At 49.8% G+C, this 22,843-nt stretch overlaps 1 protein-coding gene across 1 annotated transcript in view; it reads right to left on the bottom strand.

The window, feature by feature from the left end:
* SPNS3 (SPNS lysolipid transporter 3, sphingosine-1-phosphate (putative)) overlaps nucleotides 1-16,280 on the bottom strand; it is a 42,593-nt gene extending 26,313 nt beyond the window's left edge. Inside the window, exons 1-7 of the mRNA XM_052658672.1 lie at nucleotides 16,085-16,280; nucleotides 12,296-12,361; nucleotides 7,037-7,173; nucleotides 6,219-6,370; nucleotides 5,459-5,525; nucleotides 3,954-4,102; nucleotides 2,800-2,952 (exon numbers count right to left, since the gene is read on the bottom strand). Of these exons, the coding sequence (XP_052514632.1) occupies nucleotides 2,800-2,952; nucleotides 3,954-4,102; nucleotides 5,459-5,525; nucleotides 6,219-6,370; nucleotides 7,037-7,173; nucleotides 12,296-12,361; nucleotides 16,085-16,280 (920 nt within the window). The remainder of the gene's footprint in view (nucleotides 1-2,799; nucleotides 2,953-3,953; nucleotides 4,103-5,458; nucleotides 5,526-6,218; nucleotides 6,371-7,036; nucleotides 7,174-12,295; nucleotides 12,362-16,084) is intronic.
* Between the last annotated feature and the right edge of the window lie 6,563 nt (nucleotides 16,281-22,843).

Here is a 22,843-nt window from a genome sequence, read left to right as displayed (position 1 = left end):
ACTCTAGGCTGGGAGCGTAGAGTCTGGAACAAGCGATATATGTTAAGCAAATGGCTCACTAATCTCTCCCAGAAGTTCCCAAGTGAACAGGTGAGGAAGGTGAGGTTAAAAAAGGTCAAGGCCAAGACTACCCAGCTAGTAAGTGACAGAACCAGGATCTGAATATACATCTTCATCCTGCTGGTCCATCCTAGCCCAAAGGATGGACCCAAGCCTCCTTTGAAGGGCAAAGGGATGCTGAGACTGACTAGCAATGAACTCTTGAAAACAACAAATGTAACTAAGACTTTTCCAGCCCTTAACTGGCTTCCTGTCATCCTCAAAGCTCCCGGCCAGCACTGCAGCACTGGCCTCCGATGACCTGTGTAACCTCCCTTCTTTTCTCCCTCCCTCACTCTGCACAAATGATTGAGAATTCTCTAAACGTACCCTACATTTTCCAGCTTCGCTGTCTTGGCCCACACTCCTCCCTCTTCCTGGAGCACCACCCCGCCACCACCAACCATTCTCCACCTGGCCAGGATCCTCTCCCAGAGCCAGACCTCTCCAAAAGTGCCAGGTGCCTGCCATGACCTCCCTGGGTCCCACCAAGGCGTAAGAACATAACAGATGCAAGACCATGGTTACTGACAAACTGAATGTCACCAAAAAAAAAAATCTCCAGAGAAGACAGGGACCTGCCTGAGGCCACACAGACCCACACCAGCAAAACCAGGGTCTCCTGGCTCTCTTCCTACTGAACAAAGCATGTGTGTCCTTAGGCAGCTAAAGGTGCTTAACCAAACCTTCCTAGGCTTCCAGGCTGTACCAGGCTCCAGCTCAGCCCAGTCAAGTGACCCCGAATCCAGACGAATGCTATCTGCCTCTGAGTCTTGGTCTGAGCCGAACTTGGCAGGTTTCTCAAGACCTTTCCAAGACTCAGGATTGATTATTCGGACAAATGATTTAGATGGGGGCCCCCCAGAGCCCCTGATCAGAGGGGTGGACAGAGGATACACCTACCACGAAGTGTCCCCACCCCCACATCGCAGCCCCAGAATCAGACTCTCAGAGCCAAGAGGGTCCTCAAGGCCTGAAAGTTCTGTGCTGATCCCCTGTACAGTGGCCCAGGCAAGCAGCTATCCAATGCCTACTTACATGCCCCCAGGGGTGTGAAACTCAGTAGCCCCTTGCTGCCCCTTCTGTCTGGGCTCTGGATATTGGAAGTTTTCCCTCTGGCTGAGCTTGAATCCTGCGTACTGTGGCTTCCTGCTCCCATCCAACCCTTACCCGAGGGCTTAGCCTAAGGAGGGTGTATGAACAGGTAAGTTCTGGGGACTTCCCCAGTGGTCCTGTGGCTAAGACTCCACGCTCCCAATGCAGCAGGCCTGAGGTCAATCCCTGGTCAGGGAACTAGATCCCATATGCCACAACTAAGACCCGGCACAGCCAAATAAATAATATTTAAGAAAAAAAAAAGCTAAGATCTATGCAAAACCAGGGCTTTCTACCCATCCTGGGGTAGACTAAACAATGCCCCCACCCAAGACATCTATGTCCTAACTTTTGGAACCTGTGACTGTTCCCTTGTATGGGCAAAATAATCTTTGTGGATGTGACTATATTAATGTTCTTGAGCTAGAGAAATTTTCCTCCACTTTTTAGGTGGGTCTTTCAGTGCAGCTACAAATGTCCTTAGAAGAGGGAAGCAGAGGGAGATATGAGACTGAAGGGGACAAGGCAATGTGACCAGGAATGCAGCGATGCGGCCTCAACCAGAGGCCGCCCACAGGCACCAGAAGCGGCACCGGAGGAGGCTTTCCGAGAGCCTCTCGCGGGAGCGTGGCCCTGCTGAACTTGGTTTTGACCCAGTGAAACCATTCTGGACTTCTGGCCTCCAGGACTATGGGAAACATTTCTGTTGCTCGAAGCTACTGAGTGTGTGGACATTTGGTCCATCAGCCCTGGGACCCAAACACTAACTCCCATGTCAGTTTCTCACTCAGGTTCTGGGAAGGAGCCAAGTTAGAGGAAGAGGCTGAAGCAGAGAAAGGGGAAATCACCGGCCCAGGAATGCACAGCCAGTGAATGCCTGAAGTGGGATGGAGTCCTGGCTTATTTTTCCACTTTTTCAAGCTGCTGGGGGACTTTTGGACTCAGTCTTTGCCTCTGGGGAGATAAGAATCTAGCTGTAGAGCCAGGATAAACATCATAATATCCTGGGACTTCCCAGGCGGTCCAGTGGTTAAAATTCTGCACTTTCACTGCAGGGGCACGGATTCAGTTCCCTGGTTGGGGAACTGAATCCCCACATGCCATACAGTGCAGCCAAAAAAAAAGAAATCACAATCTCCTTTAGTGCCTCAGTTTGCCATCTGTAAAATGGGACAACCTCATGCTTCAGGTCCCTCTGAAGCAAGGCTGCCTAGAAATCCCACCATTCCCTAGGTCCCACAGAAGCCTCACTCACCCCCAAGTGCCTTCTGGACCCTCACAGTGGCCCAAGAGTGAGAAGACAGGGAGTAGGGCCCGGAGAGGACAAGGGAACGGCCTGTGGCCACTCAGCAGCAAGAGCTCTGCCTGAGCTAGAACCAGGCCAGTGGGCCCCCGAGTCCTGGTGTCCACCCAGAGACTGAGTCTTGGGACTCAGAAAACCAAGAACTTCCCCATCAAGAGCCCAGATGTTGGGGACGTCCCTGGCAGTCCCACGTTCAAGACTCCACGCTTCCATTGCAGGGGGCATGAGTTCGATCCCTGGTCAGGGAACTAAGGTTCTGCATGCTGGCTGTGTGGCCAAAAAAGAGCAGAGATGTCCCTCACCTGTCCTGGCTGTTGCACGGCTCCCGAAAGCAGGGAAGGAGCAGCCCGTGCACCACACGGGCCTCGAACAGAAACTTGGGGGCCCAGAAGCCCAGAGCTCCAGTCACAAAGGCCATGGCTGTCACCCCAAGCGTCGACCACACAAAACTCCAGCTGAAAGAAAGTGGATGAGACAGAGGACAAGATGGTTGGATGGCATCACCGACTCAATGGACATGAGTTTGAGCAAGCTCTGGGGAGACAGTGAAGGACAGGGCAGCCTGACATGCTGCAGGCCATGCGGTCGCAGAGTTGGACATGACTGAGCGACTGAACAACAAGGAAAAGTGCTCTGGATGGAGCTGGCAGAGGCCTGGGGCTGTCGGAGCCTGTCCGCTCCCTTCCTCCATCTCCTGGGCACTCAGGTGATCCCTGATCCTCCACCAACACCCCCTAAGCAGCCTGCCTGCCTGTCCCACCTCCACACCTTCACTCCCACTCTGCCTTCCTCCCTTTTCTCTGAGGACCAAGTCTCCCCCACCAGAGCGACCCAAATCCAACATCACATTCTCCAGCAATCTGTCCCTCTCCCCTGCCCTCCACTCGGCTCATGGCTCTGTAACAAAGAAGTGGCATCCGGTCCATGCCCCACATTATGGTAAATTATGAGACCTCGGTAGGTGACCCCCACCCACCTCCCCAGCCATGCCTGGAACAGAGGAAGGATGCTCTCCCATGAGGCTCAGAGAGGTGAGTGTTATACACTCGGGCATCTTCCCAACAACCTGAGAAGCCGGCAAAGCTACAGAACCATGTCTGCTGAATAAATGAGGGGAGTGAGGCTCCAAGTCTCAGGTCACTCAGGGATAAGGCAGTGGCAGAGCCAAGGCCGGAGCTCCCTCCCTCCCAGCCCAAATTCTGTCTCATGGCAGGCAGAGGGAGGCCTCTGAGTGGGGGAGTGACATCTCAGCTGGTGACAAAGAACTCAAAGGAAGAAGAGGGCTGTGAACGCTGCTGGGGTGGGCAGGGAGAGCTCCCTGGAGGTGGAGGGAGGGAGGGTGGTGATGCTGGGGCAGGCAGGAAGGGCTCCCTGGAGGCGGAGGGAGGGAGGGTGGTGATGCTGGGGCAGGCAAAGGGGTTTTCAATGACATGCAGGGAGGAGCAGAGACACTCACTTTCTCCACAAGTAACGGACATCCTCACACCAGCTGCTCCGTGGGTCCCCCGTGGTTGCGACCCCCTGCTTCTCAGCAGCTCCCCGGGGTGGGTCTGGAACCAGCATGATAAGCAGGATCAAGGCCACAGCTTCCAGGCAGGGCATGATCTGGGGACAGGAGGGCCCAGGAAGCTCAGGGCTACATTCCTGGAAGCCAGGAGATCCCAGCTGTGACTGAACTTTGTGGACCAGGTTCTTTGGTTGCTCTGTGCCCCAGGGGATAGGGGAAATGGGCTCATATTGGGAGAGCTGGTTATACAGAGCTTGACATACCACTGCTTCTCATCCCCTCACCCCTGAGAGGACAGGCTCCCTGGGGAGCATGATCCCCTTGGGATTTGACTTAATACCTGTCTGTCCTGTACAGACACTACTCTGTTGGAATCAGTGAGACTGACACGGTTGAGAACTGGAGGCTGAAAGAGACACAGATGTGTAGAGCAGACTTTTGGACTCAGAGGGAGAAGGAGAGGGTGGGATGATTTGGGAGAATGGCATTGAAACATGTATACTATCATGTAAGAATCGAATCGCCAGTCTATGTCCGATGCAGGATACAGCATGCTTGGGGCTGGTGCACGGGGATGACCCAGAGGGATGTTGTGGGGAGGGAGGTGGGAGGGGGGGTTCATGTTTGGGATCGCATGTACACCCGTGGTGGATTCATGTCAATGTATGGCAAAACCAATACAGTATTGTAAAGTAAAATAAAGTAAAAATAAAAATTTAAAAAAAATTCATTAAAAAATATGAATTCATTCTTGATTGGAATTTTGGCCACATCCCACAATTTTTATTAGTATTTTTAGTCCTGTTATTTCTTAGTTACGCTATTTAAAATCTAGTCTATAATGAAGGATTTGATATCCCTTGTAACTTAGTATAGAAGATTGTTTTCCAGAAGTTCAAAGTTATTGGTTTTGCTTATTTATGATTTTTTTGTTTAAATATGTGATAATAGTTTTTGTTTTGATTGTATCATGGTTAGAAAAATGTAGAATTTCTGCTTTGGGAAAAAAAAGAAAAAAAAAAAAGAACTGGAGGCTGGACTACACTGACCCTGACTGTTGAGTACTTACTGCTCCAGTAAGGGTTTCTTTTCCTGGCCCACACCTCCATCTGCCACGCCAGCCCTGTCGAAGGGTCTTCCCCTCCCTTGTCTCACTGATCCTTAAGATTCCATAAGGTAGCTTTACTTCCCCACTCTACAGATAGGTAAAGTGAGGCCCCAAAGAGGGAGGTGACTTCCTTGAGATCACACAGCTAGCAAACTGAACAGCTGGGATATGAACTAGGGGCACAACTTCCAGAGGCCATGGTCCATATGCAGCCCTGAAGCTGCCGATGTCTGAACACCCGCCATGGCGCCAGACACTGTGCCAAGGGGCAAAGGCCACTGGAGACTGGAAAGTCCCCACTGGCCCAGGGGGGAAAGCAGAGGGAAGAAAAGGAAGCTGGACTCACTCGGAGGGCCCAACGCCAGTTCCCAGTCAGCTCTGTCACAGCCGACCCCAGCACATAGCCCAGACCACTGCAACAGAGAAGTGGGGGTAATGGGCTGTGAGAGGAGGCAGGCGGCCCCAAGACCAGACTGAGCCAGGGTGCCCCTACCCCAGGGAGCCAGCTCTCAGCAGCTCACAACTGGGAAAAGTGAGCCACATGAGGCCCAGATGTCCCCTGCCCTTGGTAAGTCACCAGTGACCTCTGGCTCCAGGCCCATCCCAACCACCCACTGTCTCCCTATATAAGGACCACACACCCCACCTCTCCAAGTCTCAGCCCCGCCCAAGTCAGGTGATTTCAGGAAACATAAGTCAGAGTTCAGGGGTCCGACTGCAAAGCCCTGTCCTATCCCATTGTGGGGTGTGTGGCCCAACCCTAACACAGTTCCCTGCCTCACCTCCCAGAGTCAGCCCCTCCCTGTGTAGCCCACACTGCTGAGCTGCTCTTTCTCCCTCCTCCTGGAGTGTATTAGTATGCAGGGAGCATCTCCATTACATATCTCTAATCCCCATCGTAGCCTGCAGCTAGGTGTTATTGGCCCCATTTACAGATGAGAAAACTGAGGCTCAGAGAGATAAAGTGACACAGAGAGGAAGGGTAGAGTTGGGTTTCAAATGCAGCCCCTTCTGCTCGATGTCTCCTACATCCAGCCCAGCCCCCGCTCTGACCCCTCTGGGCCTCAGTTTACCATCCAGAGAAGTAGATCCGGGGTAATACCGACCTTCCAACAGGAATAAAGATGTAGAATATGGCCAGCACACGGGTCCGCTGGTCCCTCACGAAGAGGTCTCCCAGGACAGTGGGTGCGATGGTGGAGTAACTGGCTGTGCCAGTCCCCACCAGCCCCCGGGACAAGAAGAAGAGCCAGGAGTACTGGGAAAATGGGCACAAGACCACAGTGAGTTCCAGAAATCACCCTCGGGGCAAAGGGGACTTAAAGATCTGTCAGAGGGACCAAGGGCATCTTGTGACTCGGAGATCAGGGCTCTAAGTGAAAAGTGAAAGTGTTAGTTGCTCAGTCGTGTCCGACTCTTTGCAACCCCATAGACTGTAGCCCATCAGGCTCCACTGTCCATGGGATTCTCCAAGCAAGAATACTGGAGTGGGTTGCCGTTCCGTTCTCTAGAGGATCTCCACAACCGAGGACTCCAGACACCTCACTATTCCCCCAAGTCGCACAGGCGCCCCCTGCTGGCGCCCACAGCCACTGCCCTGAGGAGCCTTCTTCCTGGGCATCCTGGTTAGCAAACTGGCCTTTGCTCACCAGGCCACTTCCGCAGAGAGTAGCAGTTACCCTCACCCCCACCCCCACCCCCACCCCTAGCTCAGTCCAGAGGAAGATGCCAAAGAGGAAGGCCCCTGTTAAGAAAGTCCAACGGCCTGTTGAGAAGACCCCTCCCTCAGCCCCTGGAAGGCAGTCCCCCACAGCCAGCCTGGAGCCCGGAACAGAGCAGAAACAGCGCTGCTGGAGCTGGATCACAGAGGAAGAAGATGGGGGAGGCCCACCCCAGCGGCCTGGGAAGGAGTGAGGGCACCTACCCGGGGGGAGACGAAGGAGCTGGAGAGACCGGCTCCGGACCAGAGCAGGATACCGAAGCTCAGCGTGGCCTTGCGGCTGTGTCGGTCGCCCAGGTAGCCAAACACGGGTGCAGACAGCAGCAGGAAGCTGATGAAGACTGGAGGAGACACACAAGGGGCAGCATGCAGCAGAAGGCTCCAGTAGGCCCAGAAAAGGAAACTGACTCAGCTTGCTTTAAAGTGAGTAGAAACCGAAGAGAGAAAAACCTAAGCTGAATCCCCCAATCCCCGCCACAGCCCAGAGTCAGGGGGAGTGGGAGGAAAGGGTGGGGGGGCTGGGCCCGGACTCAAATCTCGGCTCTGCGGCTAGCTCACTGTGCAGCCTTGGGTGACTAAGGAGTGCTCTCTGAGCACCAGCCCAACAGTGGAGGCCAACATCCCCCTCCCAGGCTGCGTGAAGGTGAGGCAGGAGTGAGTGAGCGCAGGGTCTGGCACAGAGACGCCAGGGCCCTGTCTTTAGGAGAACTGCCACCCCTGCGAACCTGGCTTTGGGCCTGGTGAAATTTTGCCCTCAGGCCCCTGCTGGAGGTAGCGGGTGGAAGGCCAGGTGGGCGGGGTGTGGGCCAGATGCCTGCTTTGAGCAGATGAGCACGGTGAAGAATGAGCACACTGATTATAAACCAGCGGCCCCTGGAGGCTGGAAGAGACTTGGTTTTCCTAAGTAAAACATTCCCCTGACGCTGCACTTGTATTTATACCATTTTTCCAAAGTACCTAACACTTATGAATTGGTGACTGGATTAATGAATGCGTTTACTATTCTGCGAAGACAAAGAAATTGCCACGTTTTTGCTTAACTACACCACGTGGATAGGTATACCTTCACTGCTTCTGTTCCTCAGATAAAATCGCCTCCATCCTTCTCGCTGAGTCCGCTGCCTCCGAGAGCCGGCAGGTGGCCAGGGTAAGGTCTAACCCTTCGCCACCCGGTCCCCCCACCCAAGGGCCTTGGGCTCTTCGGGGCCCCGCCCAGCGTCTGCGTCTTCATTCACTAAGCACAGATGATTGACGTTTTCTGAATCCAATGAATGCCCAGAGGCGTCCCAACTCAGGTTCCAGCCCCTCCCACTTTGCCCTGACCCGTTATCGTATTGGGTTACGCCATAAGCAATTGGCGGAAATTAAGCCAGTTTTGACCTACAAAAATGGCAATTGAATGTGGTTTGACCTAATACTCCGCAGAGAATGGTCTTTGATATCAACGGCATTTAAAAATTTAATAACTACTGCCAAAATGAAATGCGAAAATTGGCCTCCAAAAAGGCTCTATCAATTTACGCTGGAATAGAAGTATTACATATTGTTTGCTGACACTTGATAGGATGAATCGATTTATTTTTGTTCATTACATATTGTTTGCTGACACTTGATAGGATGAATCGATTTATTTTTGTTCATTACATATTGTTTGCTGACACTTGATAGGATCAATCGATTTATTTTTGTTCATTTAATGGTTAAAACACAAATGGTGCCTCCCCGACGTTTTAATCAGCGTCATCCTTTTCCCCAGTGAGGCTGAGTATCAGCCCCTGTGTTCACATCCTCAGCCTATTTTTTTCTGTTGGCTCTCTGTTGATAATTTCTCCAGTCCCTTACATTTGTTTTAAGGATTTAAAATCAAATTCTGAAACTGAATTCCTGGGCTCACATTCTGACCCCACCGCTTCCTAGTTGTGTGACTTTGGACAAAATCCTTTACTCTCTGATTCCCCTTTTATCAGAGTACAAAAGTAATAGTACTTCCCCCCTAAGCTTATGAAGAAGATTAAATAAAATAAAGCATATAAAAGATAGGCTTTCTGTAAATACCCAACAGATGTTATCTGTTATTATTGCTAATTGCATTTATAGTTTCAATCACCATCATACAGAAAAATTTAGCTTTGATGTAATCAGATGTATCAATCTTTCTCTGGGGAGGTTGTTTTGTGTCTTGTTAACACATATCTTTGTCACCTAAAGGTTCTATTTCCCCAAATGTTCTAATACTTTATGAGATTAGGGGTAGGGATCCCTCACAGTACGTGTGTGTGCATGCTCAGTCGCTAAATTCTGTTGGACTCTTTGCTATCCCATGGACTACAACCCACCAGGCTCCTCTGTCCATGGGATTTCCCAGGCAAGAATACCGGTGTGGGTTGCCATTTCCTTTTCCAAGGAATCTTTCCGACCCAGAGATGGAACACAAGTCTCCTGCATCTCCTGCATTGGCAGGCAGATTCTTTACAACTGAGCCACCCGCAGGATATAAACACTTTAAACCAGCAGATCTCCTGGAATGGAGAAGCCCGTCCCTAAGTGGAAGGCAGGCACACCTTCACTCCCAGCACCTCCAGATTCAAATCATTCCTGTGACAAGGTGGAAGTCATTAAGGAGCACAAGGTTCAGAGAAGGACTCTATAAGCAACCACCTGGATTTGAACCCCAGCTCTCTCACTTACAAGCTATGTGGCCTTCAGAAGCCCCATTGGCTTTCTGTGCCTCAGGTTTGCCATCTGTAAAATGGGCATAATAATAATAACCCCTGCCTTGTGGGATTGTTGTGAAGATTAAATGGCTACATGTTATTAAGCCCTTAGAACAGCACCTGGCACATGGTAAAAGCCACATCAGTGTTTGTTTTAAATATTGTAAATCAGTTAACTAACTCCAGCAGCTTCTCTGTCCCATTGCAGTGGGGCAGAGGGGGTGGGGGGTGTCTGACCACTGCTTCGCCCCACCTCCCACCCCATTCTTACAGCTACACTGAGCCCTCTGAGCCATCAGTTTCCTCCAGTCTGCACCCCTGCGGTGACTCAGAAAAGTAAGAAGACTCACCTGAAGTCACCAGGGACAAGCCTGGTTGTCAGGCCTCCAAGCTCACTGCCCTTCCCACATACCTGTTTGGGCTACTTCTGCAGAAAAGACCCTTCCCTTCGTCCAGTCTCAAACACATATATGCACATGCACGTCCCCACTACACACTAACAAGCACATCTCTGTGTTCACAGGCTTCCCCTCTCTCCCTCTCTCCGGTCCTGTCTCTCTCACACACAGACTTCTCCCTCCACACAACTCATTTATCAGGGGCCTTGCAGTAGTAATCCTGGTCGCCATGGTAAGAACCAGGGAAGGGAAATATTGACTCAACTTCCATTATCTGTTTAATCTAGAAGGTTCTGGGTGTTGAGCCTAGAAAGCCTCCCTCTGGCTGCAGTATGGGAAGATGAGTACCATCTGCCCACCTTAGCCCTGAGATAAGAGCAGCTGGGAAAGACGGCCATCTAACGCAATGATCTAACTCTTTGGTTCGGTGCCTCCATTTGTAGAACCGTGTACCCCTTTGCATGTTTTCAGCTGACATCTAAGGCATTTTTTATCGTAAGTTTAACTAGCTGCAAAGGATGTGATTTCCAGCCGTGATTGTATTTTTTAAACTAGATTGTCATCAGTCCTTAGGGCTGCAGATCAAGTTCATGGAAAATATGCATCACAGAGCCTTATGGGCAAAGTCAGTCCTCATCTGGCAAATCGATAGGGCAAATCAGACTGATTGTGAGAAAGATATGAAAATGTCAGCTTAGTTTTTTTAATTAATTTTTACTGGGGTTTTGTTGATTTACAATGGTTATCTTGGTTTCCACTGTACAGCTTCATTTTTTTTTAATTGAAATGAATGTGTTGATACCCATCCCTGAGACAACCATCTCACTTCTGAATTCTGAGTTGTAGATAAAGAGAAGACTGTCACACACACGCACGGGCCAGCGAGATAAGGCTTGGCGCCTTGCCATCCCGGGTTTGTGGCCTGGAGCAAACATCTGTCCTGCCCGCAGGGCCTCGTCAGCAGAAGCCAGCAGCCATGAAGGGTCCCTCTGTCTGATACGGAGGCGGGCGGGGGGGGGGGCGTTAAATATTCTATTTATTTATATGGGTGCACCAGGTCTTAGTTTCACTACTCAGGTTCCTCCTTGCAGCATGTGGAATCTAGTTCCCTGACAAGGGACTGAACCTGGGCCCCCTGGAGTGGGAGGGTAGAGTCTTAGCTGCTGGACCACCAGGGAAGTCTCCCCTGGAAATTTTTTACACCTAGTAAAACTCAGAATGGGGAGAGCTGTATTTTCCTCCCCAAAATAGTGGGCAGGTAAGTATTAAAGGGGAGGTGGGAAAAAAGATCCAGATACTTGTTCTCAGGCAGATCTATCTTAGGAAAGAAATATATGGGCTTGAGGATCCGTACAGGGATTCTCAAAATAGTAAAGAGCACACATGTGTGTCCTATGTTGTGACAGTGTGTGCACACATGTGGGTATGTGTGTGTGCATCTGTGTGTCACCATCCAGAAACCCATAGAGAAAAAGTTAGCACCTCATGACCCCAACCGCCCCCACCTTGATATGGAAGGTGTGGCTGCTCCCCTCTGCTGGACTGTAGGCCCCAGTGGGCCCAGACCCCATCTGAGCCCCTGTGGATATGTGTCGCTGTCTGTCAATCTACTTTTATTTTTTTATTTTTGGCTGCACCACACAGGATCTTAGTTCCTTGACCAGGGATCGAACCCACACCTACAGTGGAAGCACAGATTGGAAGCACAGATCTTAACCACTAGACCACAAGGGAAGTCCACTGTCTGTCTGTCTGGGTCCTAGTGACCAGGGTTTTCAGATCCCTGAGAAGAAAGCACATATTAGAAATTCTAACCCCAGCTACAAAGCTGAGCTTAATAGACATGAAGGACGAATGACCAACTCCCCAGCCAGGATCTGAAGCCTGGGAGCCTTTTCAATCCCCAGATGCCTCCCTTCTTTCCCCAGCCTGTGTGCATGCTAAGTTGCTTCAGTTGTGTCCAACTCTGCGCAGGCAAGAATACTAGAGCGGCTGCCAAGACCTCCTCCAGGGTATCTTCCCAGCTTGGGGACAGAACCCGTGTCTCCTGTGGCTCCTGCATTGCAGGCAGATTCATTACCGCTGAGCCACCAAGGAAGCCTTCTTTCCCCAGCACTCACCCTCAAACCCTAAGAGGCTGTTCAGGCACCAGATCCCAGCCTCTGCTGCCTCCTTCTCTGATACAGACTGTCCCTTCCACCCAAACACCACCCATCCTCTGCGCCAGGGGACTCAATGGGGCTCAGGCTGGCCCCCTCACCAGCTGCTGGAGCTGCACAGAGAACAGGACCTGCCAAAAGACCCCCGCCCAGCGTGAGCTGACGACCCCAGGCTGGGGACTCCCTCCTTACCTGTCTGAAGCAAACCAGCATTGCTGTCACTGATATGGAAAAACTTCTGTACGTCCAGCAGCACTCCTGTGGACAGATGGACAGCGCTCAGGAAACGGGAAGTTGCCTGCCAGGCCTCCAAAGGCAGCTGCCTCTGCATTTGGGACAGACTCACAGCTGACCAGCTCAGCACAGACATGGCACCCAGGCCCACTCTTCTCATCCCTGTCTTCCACACATGTGCACAACCACACACACACACAGGATCCAGCATATCCCAAAGGCACAGACATACCAATTCACGCACGAGCATGCATGCCTGGACTACACACACATACTCACACATCACAGACATGCAGACCCACATAGGCACATACAAACAGGCACACCCAGAGATATATACTCCCAGAAGCAGAGACACTCACACACAGGAGCCAGCACTCACAGCCCTGTAAGTCCAGTCTCGTACACCCACACACATGTACACTGAGAGGTACACATAAAGACACACCCATAGGCCCATGTGCATTTGCACATATGCAGGCCTGCCATTCACACCATAGTCAGAGTGACTGGTGTGCTCGCTCAGTTGTGTCTGACTCTTTGCGACCCCATGGACTGTGGCCCACAAGGCTCTTCTGTCCCTGGGCTTCTCCACGCAAGAATACTGGAGTGTTTCATTCCTTTCTCCAGGGGATCTTCCTGACCCAGGGATCGAAGCTGAGTCTCCTGAACTGACAGGCGGATTCTTTACCACTGAGCCACCTGGGAAGCCCCGGAATGACTGGCAGCCATCCACTTAGACTACGGTGTAATGAAAGTCCCTGAAACTGTGCAGCACAGCAGCCTTACTTGTATACAAACTCCAGATATTCATAGATACACATATACATGCATGAGCATGTACACGCAAAGATCTATGTGCCCTGGCCTGGCCCAGGTGCACACACAGCACGTTCTTCCAGAGGCATGAACACACCGACATGGAGTGCCTGTGAGAGCTTCAGAGATAGGTCCCATTTAGGTCTGACCTTGGCCCCACCTCCCTGAAGGTTGTAGGTTCTTGCTCTAAGATCTTGCTAGCCTAATATCCCATCAATCCCTAGTAGTATATCAAAGCCAGTCAGGGTCCAAGGCACCTACCTATCTGAGCTGTGAGGCTCTGACCCTGTCATCACTTTGAATTATGAGATGGCTGAGGGCCATCAGTATCACTGTCCCCATTATACAGATTGAGAAACAGAGGTCTCAGCCACCTATGGCTGTACAGTTGGGACCATCCCAGCCAGAGGCAGCCTACCCTCCCACCCAGTATCACAAATGGGGCTCTGCAGAAACGCCCCCACAATGGAGAAGAAAACCTGCCATTCACACCTCGAAGACCTGCCAGTGGGTGAAAAAGATGGAAGAAACAGAGAAGTCAAATAAGAGATTTTTGTTCTGATATTTACTTTGGACCCAATTGCCACAAAATCCAGATACTAGCTTCTATGTCTTTCCTTCTCTCTTAATACTTTTAATTACATGAATTAGATATATTCATTGTCAAGAAAGAGACAACACAGATAAGCAAAGTCAATGATGGGCTTCCCTGGTAGCTCAGTGGTAAAGAATCTACCTGCCAATGCAGGAGACATGGGTTCGATCCCTGGTCCGGGAAGATCCCACATGACGCAGAGCAACTAAGCCTGGGCACCACAACTACTGAGCCTGCGCTCTAGAGCCCAGGAACGGCAGTTACTGGAGCCCACATGCCCTAGAACCTGTGCTCCGCAACAAGAGAAGCCACGGTAATGAGAAACCGGTGCATCGCAACTAGAGAGTAGCCCCTGCTTGCCACAACTAGAGAAAAGCAAAGACTCAGCACAGCCAAACCTAAATAAATAAATAAAATTATTTTAAGTCAATGGCTAAGTAAAAAATTCTCTACAATCGCATTCATTTTAGGGACTGGGACTCAGCCCCTTGTTTTGGCCACTCCTGGGCTCCTCCAAGCCCCATGCTGCTCTGGAGGCAGCCGGGGGACCAAGTGTGGGTCCAGCCTTGTTTTCATCTTTCTGCTATCACTCTGGCCTCCCAGAGACCTGCTTCACACAAGAGAATGCTTGGTGCGTGAGAACCACCTGCCTCAACAGTCCCCAGGCACCGGGCAAGGTTTCACTTCCCCAGGCCTCCCTCAACCCAATAACCATGGCCCTGCTACTCACACAGCCAGAGGAAGTCCTTTCAGTCCTCAGGGGCTGAAAGACCTCCATACCCCCAGTTGCCCCTTCCCCTCCTCTTCAAGCCCTCTACCCCAACTCCAATGCAGGGCTCCTCAGCTTCAGCCTGATCTATCGCAGTAGCCTCTGACTGACCTCTGTGTCTCCTGTGGCCTCCATCAGAGCCTCAACCCCAGTTACAGTCTCCCCACTTGAAAATTTTCCGTGGCTCCCCATTGCTTCAGCAGAAAGTGCAAGCTCCCAGCCTGGTCCCCAAGAAACCTATGATACAGCCCCAAATACTCTTTCAGAATTATTTCCTGCTTTCTCCATATCTCTCCACCTCTGATCAGACCCTGCACTTTTGCCCCATTCCCTGCCTTACCGACTTTCTCAGCCTTCAAGACCCAAACCTTCTGCCCCTCATCTGTGAATTCCATCTGAACCCTCAGTGTTTCATCCTGGGAAAGTTATTTGCTCAGTTGTCTCCAACTCTTTGTGACCCCACAGACTGTAGCCCACCAGGCTCCTCTGTCCGTGGGATTTTCCAGGCAAGAATACTGGAGTGGATTGCTGTTTCATCGTCCAGGGGATCTTCCTGACTCAGGGATCCAACCTTGGTCTCCCGCATTGCAGGCAGATTCTTTACCATTTGAGCCACCAGGAAAGCCCCTTTTTTTTCATCCTGGGGCTGTCCAGCTAATAGTCACTCAGCTCTGTCCTGGGTTAGAGACACTTGAACGTGTGTTCTGTGTCCCTCTGAGCTCTTCAAAGGGAGTCACCCACAGGGTCTGGTGCTGTCTGCAATCCCCAAGTCACCTTCATTCTGCATTTGCGAGCTGGTAACTGATTAATCCACATCCTGGCCTCAAGGAGCCCAGCTGCTGCAGACACCTCCTCTGAGCTCCCCAGGTACCCTCCCCGCAACCCATGTTTCCTCATCTGGCTGCATCTCTCTGTCTCGCAGGAGTCCTATTAACAAGTTCCTCTCTCTGCCGCATGAGATGGTCATTCCTGTGTTCAGGAGCTACAAGGTTGAATCCCCCTCCACTGGGTCCCCAAGGCCCATAGCACTCAGTTCATCTTGAATGAGCGCATGATCAAGGCAGAAAAGAAGGTTGAACTTTGAACGAATGAACAAAGAAGTCAATGAGTGGTGACATGCAGACAGAGCGAGTTGAGCCCTGGGGCCTACAGGAAGGAAGGCAGAATGTGCAAGGTTTGCACGCCGCCTGCTGCCCCAGAAACAAGCAGCCAGCTTGGAAGCAGAGCCAGGCCACCCTGTCCTACGCCAGGACCTCACCTCAACGTTCCACCCAGAACTTCCAGAGCTTTGTCCGAGGCCCAGCCCTCCCTGGAGTCCTCACCTACCCACTGCCATCAAGCACCCACACCTGTAGGCACACTCAGTCGGGGGATACATTGGGAACTCGTTTGGTCCTCTCCCCATTCAGGCTGGCCTGAAACCCCTGCGGGGGGCGGGGGCGCAGAGGTGAGAATAGCAGAGATGTGCCGCACAAGGAGAAAGTTTGCTGGGTGGAGGGTCACTGTGGACACACAGCACCAGCTGGTGGCAGGTGCTGCCCAGCTTGCCCGGCCCCTGCCTCACCTGCAATGATGAACCAGTTCATGTAGTTCAGGAGGTTGACGTAGCAGAGCACGGCAGCAGCCACATAAGCTCTCCAACGGGGCAGGCTCCAGGGCGCGGGCATGGATGGAGAGTCTGTGTCCGCGGCCCTCGAAGGTCCACCTGGCCCCGGGGACTGACTGTGAAGCCCCTCTGACTGCCTGACCTCCACAGACATGCCCCCAGCCTCTCCAGCCTACAGCTCCCGTCCGAGGATGGATGCCGGGATGAAAGACACATCAGCTCTGCACAGAGTCACTTCCTGTGGGCTCCCAGTCGCCCAACCTCAAAGCAGCTGCCCTAACCGCTCAGGATCTTATCACAGGTCTCTGCTGAGCCCACTGCAGCCTCACTGGTGAGATTTCACCATCCACAGCCCCTGAGGCTCGAGGTGGGGGAAGAGAGCTCCTGGCCCACCACCCAGAGTAACTGGTCCTTTTGACCCAGCCTGTGATCCGGTAGCTGCCCTGAGAAAGAGAAGCTTTGCAGGACAGGAAGTGAGAGGAGTTTCCTAGAGTCCCGTGTGCTAGGGGAGGGTCTGGCTGCCACACACGAGAAGGACTTGAATGAGGGATTCGAATCTGGGTCCTAGGTGTTGGCCAGGAGAGCGACACTGGACTGGACCGTAAGTGGAGGTTAACCCCTGCTCCTGCGTAAAGTCCTACCTGGAGAGAGACAAAGACGATGAGGGGCTGCCGACAGGAAGGCAGCCCGAGGGCAAAGTTCACCAGTGGATGTGAAATTTAAGGGGAGATTTTTGATGAAGGGCAAAACATTGGCATGCTCTTAAAGTGTTTCTCTAGGGACTTCCCTGGCAGTCCAGTGGCTAAGACTCCATGCTCCTAATGCAGGAGACCCAGGTTCAAACCCTAGTCAGGGAACTAGACCCCTTCATGCTGCGACTAAAAGATCCCACGTGCCACAGCTAAGACCCAGCACAGTCAAATAAATAAAATAGCATCACTAATGAGGGGCAGAATTCCCACCAGGATTGCATGGCCCCAGTCTAATCACGACAGAATCTCAGACAAACCCAAACGAGGGACACTATTTTTTTTTTAATAGACTTTATTTCTTAACAGCAGTCATGGGTTCACAGAAAATTCAGCAAAATGTTTAGATTTCCCACTTACCCCTCTGCTCTCACACATGCTTGGCCTCCCCCATTATCGACACCCATGCCCAGAGCAGGACACTTGTCACAGTTGACAGACTTACACTGACACGTCCTCATCACTCGGAGTCCATCATTCACATTAGGGTTCACTCTCGGTGTTGTCCCTTTTATGGGTTTGGACAAATGAGTACCACCTGTACCTATCATTATGAACTGGAGTCCATGGTGCTAGTGGTAGAGAATCCGCCTGTCACTGCAGGAGACTAAGAGACAAGGGTTCGATCCCTGGGTCAGGAGGGTCCCCTGGAGAAGGGCTACCCACTCCAGTATTCTTGACTGGAGAATCCCTATGGACAGAGGAGCCTGGCCGGCTATCAGTCCATGGGGTTGCAAAGATTCGGACACGACTGAGCTACTAAGCACGCATGCACATCATTATAGTGTCTTACAGAACAATTTTATTGCCCTAAAATCCTCTGTACTCTGCCCGATCATCCCTCCCTCCCCTCATCCTCTGGCAACCACTGAAATTTTTACTGTCTCCATAGTCTTCCCTTTTCTGGAATGTCATAGAGCTGAAACTGTACAGCATGGAGCCCTTGCGGACTGGCTTCTTTCTCTTAGTCATTTGCATTGAAGTTTCTTCCATGTTGCTTTATGGCTTGAGAGCTTCATTTTTGCTTAGTGCTGAATAGTATTCCACTGTCTGGATGGACTGCAATTTATCCATTCACCTCTGAAGGGCATCTTGGAGGCTCACAAGTTTGGACAATTATAAATAAAAACAAAAATAAACAAATGGGACCTTATGAAACAAAAAAGCTTTTGCACAGCAAAGGAAACCATAAGCAAAACAAAATGACAGCCCTCAGAATGGGAGAAAATATTTGTAAACAAAGCAATTGGCAAGGCATTAATTTCCAAAATATATAAACAGCTTGTGCAGCTCAATATCAAAAACACAAGCAACCCAACCAAAAAATGGGAGGAAGATCTAAGTAGACATTTCTCCAAAGAAGATATACAGATGGCTAAAAAGTACATGAAAAGATTCTAAACATCACTAATTATTAGAGAAATGCAAATCGAAACTAATGAGGTATCACCTCACACCATTCAGAATGGCCATCATAAAAAAATCTACAAACAATGAATGCTGGAGATGGTGTGGAGAAAAGGGAATCCTCTTGCACTGTTGGTGGGAACGCAAACCGATACAACCACTATGGAGAACAGTATGCAGATTCCTTAAAAACTAGGAATAAAACCACGATATGACCCAGCAATCCCGCTACTAGGCATATACCCTGAGGAAACCAAAATTGAAAAAGATACATGTAACCCAATATTCATTGCAGCTCTAGTTACAATAGCTAGGACATGGAAGCAACCTTGATGTCCACTAACAGATGAATGGATAAAGAAGCTGTGGTACATATATACAATGGAATATTCAGTTCAGTTCAGTCGCTCAGTCGTGTCCGACTCTTTGCGACCCCATGAATCGCAGCACGCCAGGCCTCCCTGTCCATCACCAACTCCCGGAGTTCACTCAGATTCATGTCCACTGAGTCAGTGATGCCATCCAGCCATTTCATCCTCTGTTGTCCCCTTCTCCTCCTGCCCCCAATCCCTCCCAGCATCAAAGTCTTTTCCAATGAGTCAACTCTTCGCATGAGGTGGCCAGAGTACTGGAGTTTCAGCTTTAGCATCATTCCTTCCAAAGAAATCCCAGGGCTGATCTCCTTCAGAATGGACTAGTTGGATCTCCTTGCAGTCAAGGGACTCTCAAGAGTCTTCAACACCACGGTTTAAAAGCATCAATTCTTTGGCACTCAGCCTTCTTCACAGTTCAACTCTCACATCCATACATGACTACTGGAAAAACCATAGCCTTGACTAGGCAGACCTTAGTCGGCAAAGTAATGTCTCTGCTTTTGAATATGCTATCTAGGTTGGTCATAACTTTTCTTCCAAGGAGTAAGCGTCTTTTAATTTCATGGCTGCAGTCACCATCTGCAGTGATTTTGGAGCCCCGAAAAATAAAGTCTGACACTGTTTCCTCATCTATTTGCCATGAAGTGATGGGACCGGATGCCATGATCTTCGTTTTCTGAATGTTGAGCTTTAAGCCAACTTTTTCACTCTCCTCTTTCACTTTATCAAGAGGCTTTTTAGTTCCTCTTCACTTTCTGCCATAAGGGTGGTGTCATCTGCATATCTGAGGTTATTGATATCTCTCCCGGTAATCTTGATTCCAGCTTGTGCTTCTTCCAGTCCAGCGTTTCTCATGATGTACTCTGCATATAAGTTAAATAAGCAGGGTGACAATATACAGCCTTGACATACTCCTTTTCCTCTTCGGAACCAGTCTGTTGTTCCACGTCCAGTTCTAACTGTTGCTTCCTGACCTGCATACAGATTTCTCAAGAGGCAGGTCAGATGGTCTGGTATTACTCGGGCATTAAAAGGAAAGTATTTGAGTCAGTCCTAACGAGGTGGATGAACCTAGAGCCTATTATACAGAGTGAAGTAAGTCAGAAAGAGAAAAACAATTATCTTATACTAACGCATATATATGGAATGTAAAAAGCTAATAAACTATTTGCAGAGAGGCAGTGAAGACACAGACACTGAGAGCAGACTTATGGGCAGGAGGAGGAGAAGCTGGGAGGCATGGAGAAAGTGATATAGAAACATACAGTACCATACGTGAAACAGATGATAGCCAATGGGAGTTTGCTGTATGACTCAGGGAACTTAAACTGGGGCTCCATAACAACTGCGAGGGGTGGGATGGGGAGGGAGGGGGGAAGGATGTTCAAGTGGGAGGGGACATGGGTAAACCTGTGGCTGATTCCTGTTGATGTTTGGTAAAAATCAATACAATACTATAAATCAATTATCCTTCCATTGAAAATAAATAAATAAATATCTACAACAAGAAATATTGGAGAGGATGTACAGAAAAGGGAACCATCCTATACTCTTGGTGGGAATTTAAATTCATACAGTCTCCATGGAGAACAGTTTGGAGGTTCCTCAAAAGGCTAAAAATAGAACTGTCATATGGCCCAGCAATCCCACTCCTGGGCATATATCCAGAGAAAAACATAACTGGAAAAGACACATGTACTTCCGTGTTCATTTCAGTACTATTTACATTAGCCAGGACAAGGAAACAACCTAAATTTCCATCAACAGAGGAATGGATAAAAAAGATGTCACACATATATACGGTGGAATATTACCCAGCCATAAAAAAAGAATACAAATCCTATCTGCAGCAACACAGATGGACCCAGAGAGTATCACACCGAGTGAGGCAAGTCAGACACAAAAAACAAATATCATATGATATCAATTACATGTGGAACCTAAAAAAAGGGGTACAAATGAACTTACTTACAAAACAGAAGGAGAGTCACAGATGCACAGATATAGAAAACAAACATGGTTATGGGGAGATGGGGAGGGGAGGACTAAATAGGGAGACTGGGATTAACATATACACACTACATACACAAAACAGACAACTAATGAGAACCTGTTGCATAGCGCAGGAACTTGGCTCAGTACTCCATAATGGCTTATGGGAAAAGAGTCTAAGAAGAAAAGAGTGGATATGTGTGTAAGTGATTCACTTTGCTATCCATCTGAAACTAACACAACATTGTAAATCAACTATACTGCAATCAAAATTTTAAAAAAGCTTGAGCTGACTAAATAAAGAAATAAAGGTGATAGAAAAAACATCCATGTGCAAGCTTTTGTGTGGACATAAGCTTTTAACTGGGCTTTCCAGGTGGTGCTAGTGGTAAAGAACCCAGCTGCCAATGCAGGAGTTGTGGGTTCAATCCCTGGGTCAGGGAGATCCCCTGGAGCAGGAAATGGCAAACCACTCCAGTATTCTTGCCTGGGAAATCCCATGAACAGAAGAGGCTGGCGGGTTACAGCCCACCGGGTCGCAAAGAGTCGGACACGACTGAGCAACTGAGCATGCACATAGGCTTTTAACTAGAGCCCTTGCTCCACAGCAAGAAAAGCCCACGTGAACAAGCAGAGCCTGTGTGGTGCAATGTAGACCCAGCACAGCCATAAATAAATAAATAAGTTTTAAGTGTCTTAAAGAAACCACTATGATATATTATTCTTCATGTCCACTAGTATGGACTAGAAGTTTAAGCTTTATCAATTAAAAAACCAAAAATAAGTGTTGGCGAAGATATAGAGAAATTGAAACCTTCATACATAGCTGGTAGGACTGAAAATGGTTCAGTCATTGTGGGTTGAGAGGAGGACCATAAAGAAGGCTAAGCACTGAAGAACTGATGCTTTCGAATTGTGGTGCTGGAGAAAAGACTCTTGAGAGTCCCTAGGACAGCAAGGAGATCAAACAAGTCAGTCTTAAAAGAAATCAACCCTGAATATTCCCTGGAAGGACGGGTGCTGAAATTGAACCTCCAGTTCTTTGCGAAGAGGCCATTCACTGGAAAAGACCCTTGCCATTCCCTTCTCCTCTTCCTGACCTAGGAATTGAACCCAAGTCTCCTGCACTGCAGGCAGATTCTTTACTGACTGAGGTACCAGAGAAGCCCAGTGCAGGAGACTCGGGTTCAATCCCTGGGTCAGGAAGATCCCCTGGAGAAGGGAATGGCAACCCACTCCAGTATTCTTGCCTGGAGAATCCCACGGACAGAGGAGCCTAAGGAGCTATAGTCCATAGGGTCACAAAGAGTCGGACACGACTGAGCAACTAACACACACTCACACACACACACACTTACTGTATAACATCCCCACAAACATGGCTTTAAGCAACGATGGTTGGTGGTGGTTTAATCGCTAAGACATGACCAACTCTTTGCAACCCCATAGACTGTAGCCCACAAAGCTCCTCTGCCCATAGGATTCTCCAGGCAAGAATACTAGAGTGGGTTACCATTTCTTTCTCCAGGGGATCTTGCCAATGCAAGGATCAAACCCATGTCTCCTGCATTGTGGGCAGATCCTTTACCACTGAGCCACCAGGGAAGCCCTTAAGTAACTGTAGTTATTTATTATCCCTCATGGTTTCAGTGGGTCAGGAATTCGAGAGCAGCTTATCAGGTGTTCTGAGTCAGTCTCTTGTGTGGTGAAAAGAGATGCCACCCAGGGCTGTGCTCATTTGAAGGCCAGACTGGGGCTGGGAGGGTCCATCTCCCAGGACCCCTGAGGTTCACCCACATGGCCGGCAAGTTGGTGCTGGCTGTTGGCTCCTCTCTGCGGAACTGTCTGAGTGTCTTCATAGTGGGGTATGTGCCCTTGTGTGTCCTTACAACGTGGCGGCTTGTTTCCTTCAGAGGAAGCAATCTGATAGGAACCGGAGCAGAAACTTCAAAACCTTTCACTTTCTGAGTCTGCATTCTGCTGCGTTCTCATCTGTCACACAGGCCAGCCCTGATTCACTGCAGGACAGGACTACTCAAGGGCATGGATAACCAGGAGGCAAAGCTACCTGGAGATCCTCTTGGAGGCTGGCGACCTCAGCCTTCATCTGTAGGCTTGACCTTTCACATATAAGAAGAGAGGAGATGTTTCCTGAAAGACGGTCATGTGTATTTATCAGGGAGGGAAGTCTTCCC

This window comes from Budorcas taxicolor, chromosome 19 (genome assembly GCF_023091745.1).
Source record: "Budorcas taxicolor isolate Tak-1 chromosome 19, Takin1.1, whole genome shotgun sequence".
In the NCBI taxonomy this organism is placed as follows: domain Eukaryota; kingdom Metazoa; phylum Chordata; class Mammalia; order Artiodactyla; family Bovidae; genus Budorcas; species Budorcas taxicolor.
This window is presented reverse-complemented; position numbering and strand designations above follow the sequence as displayed.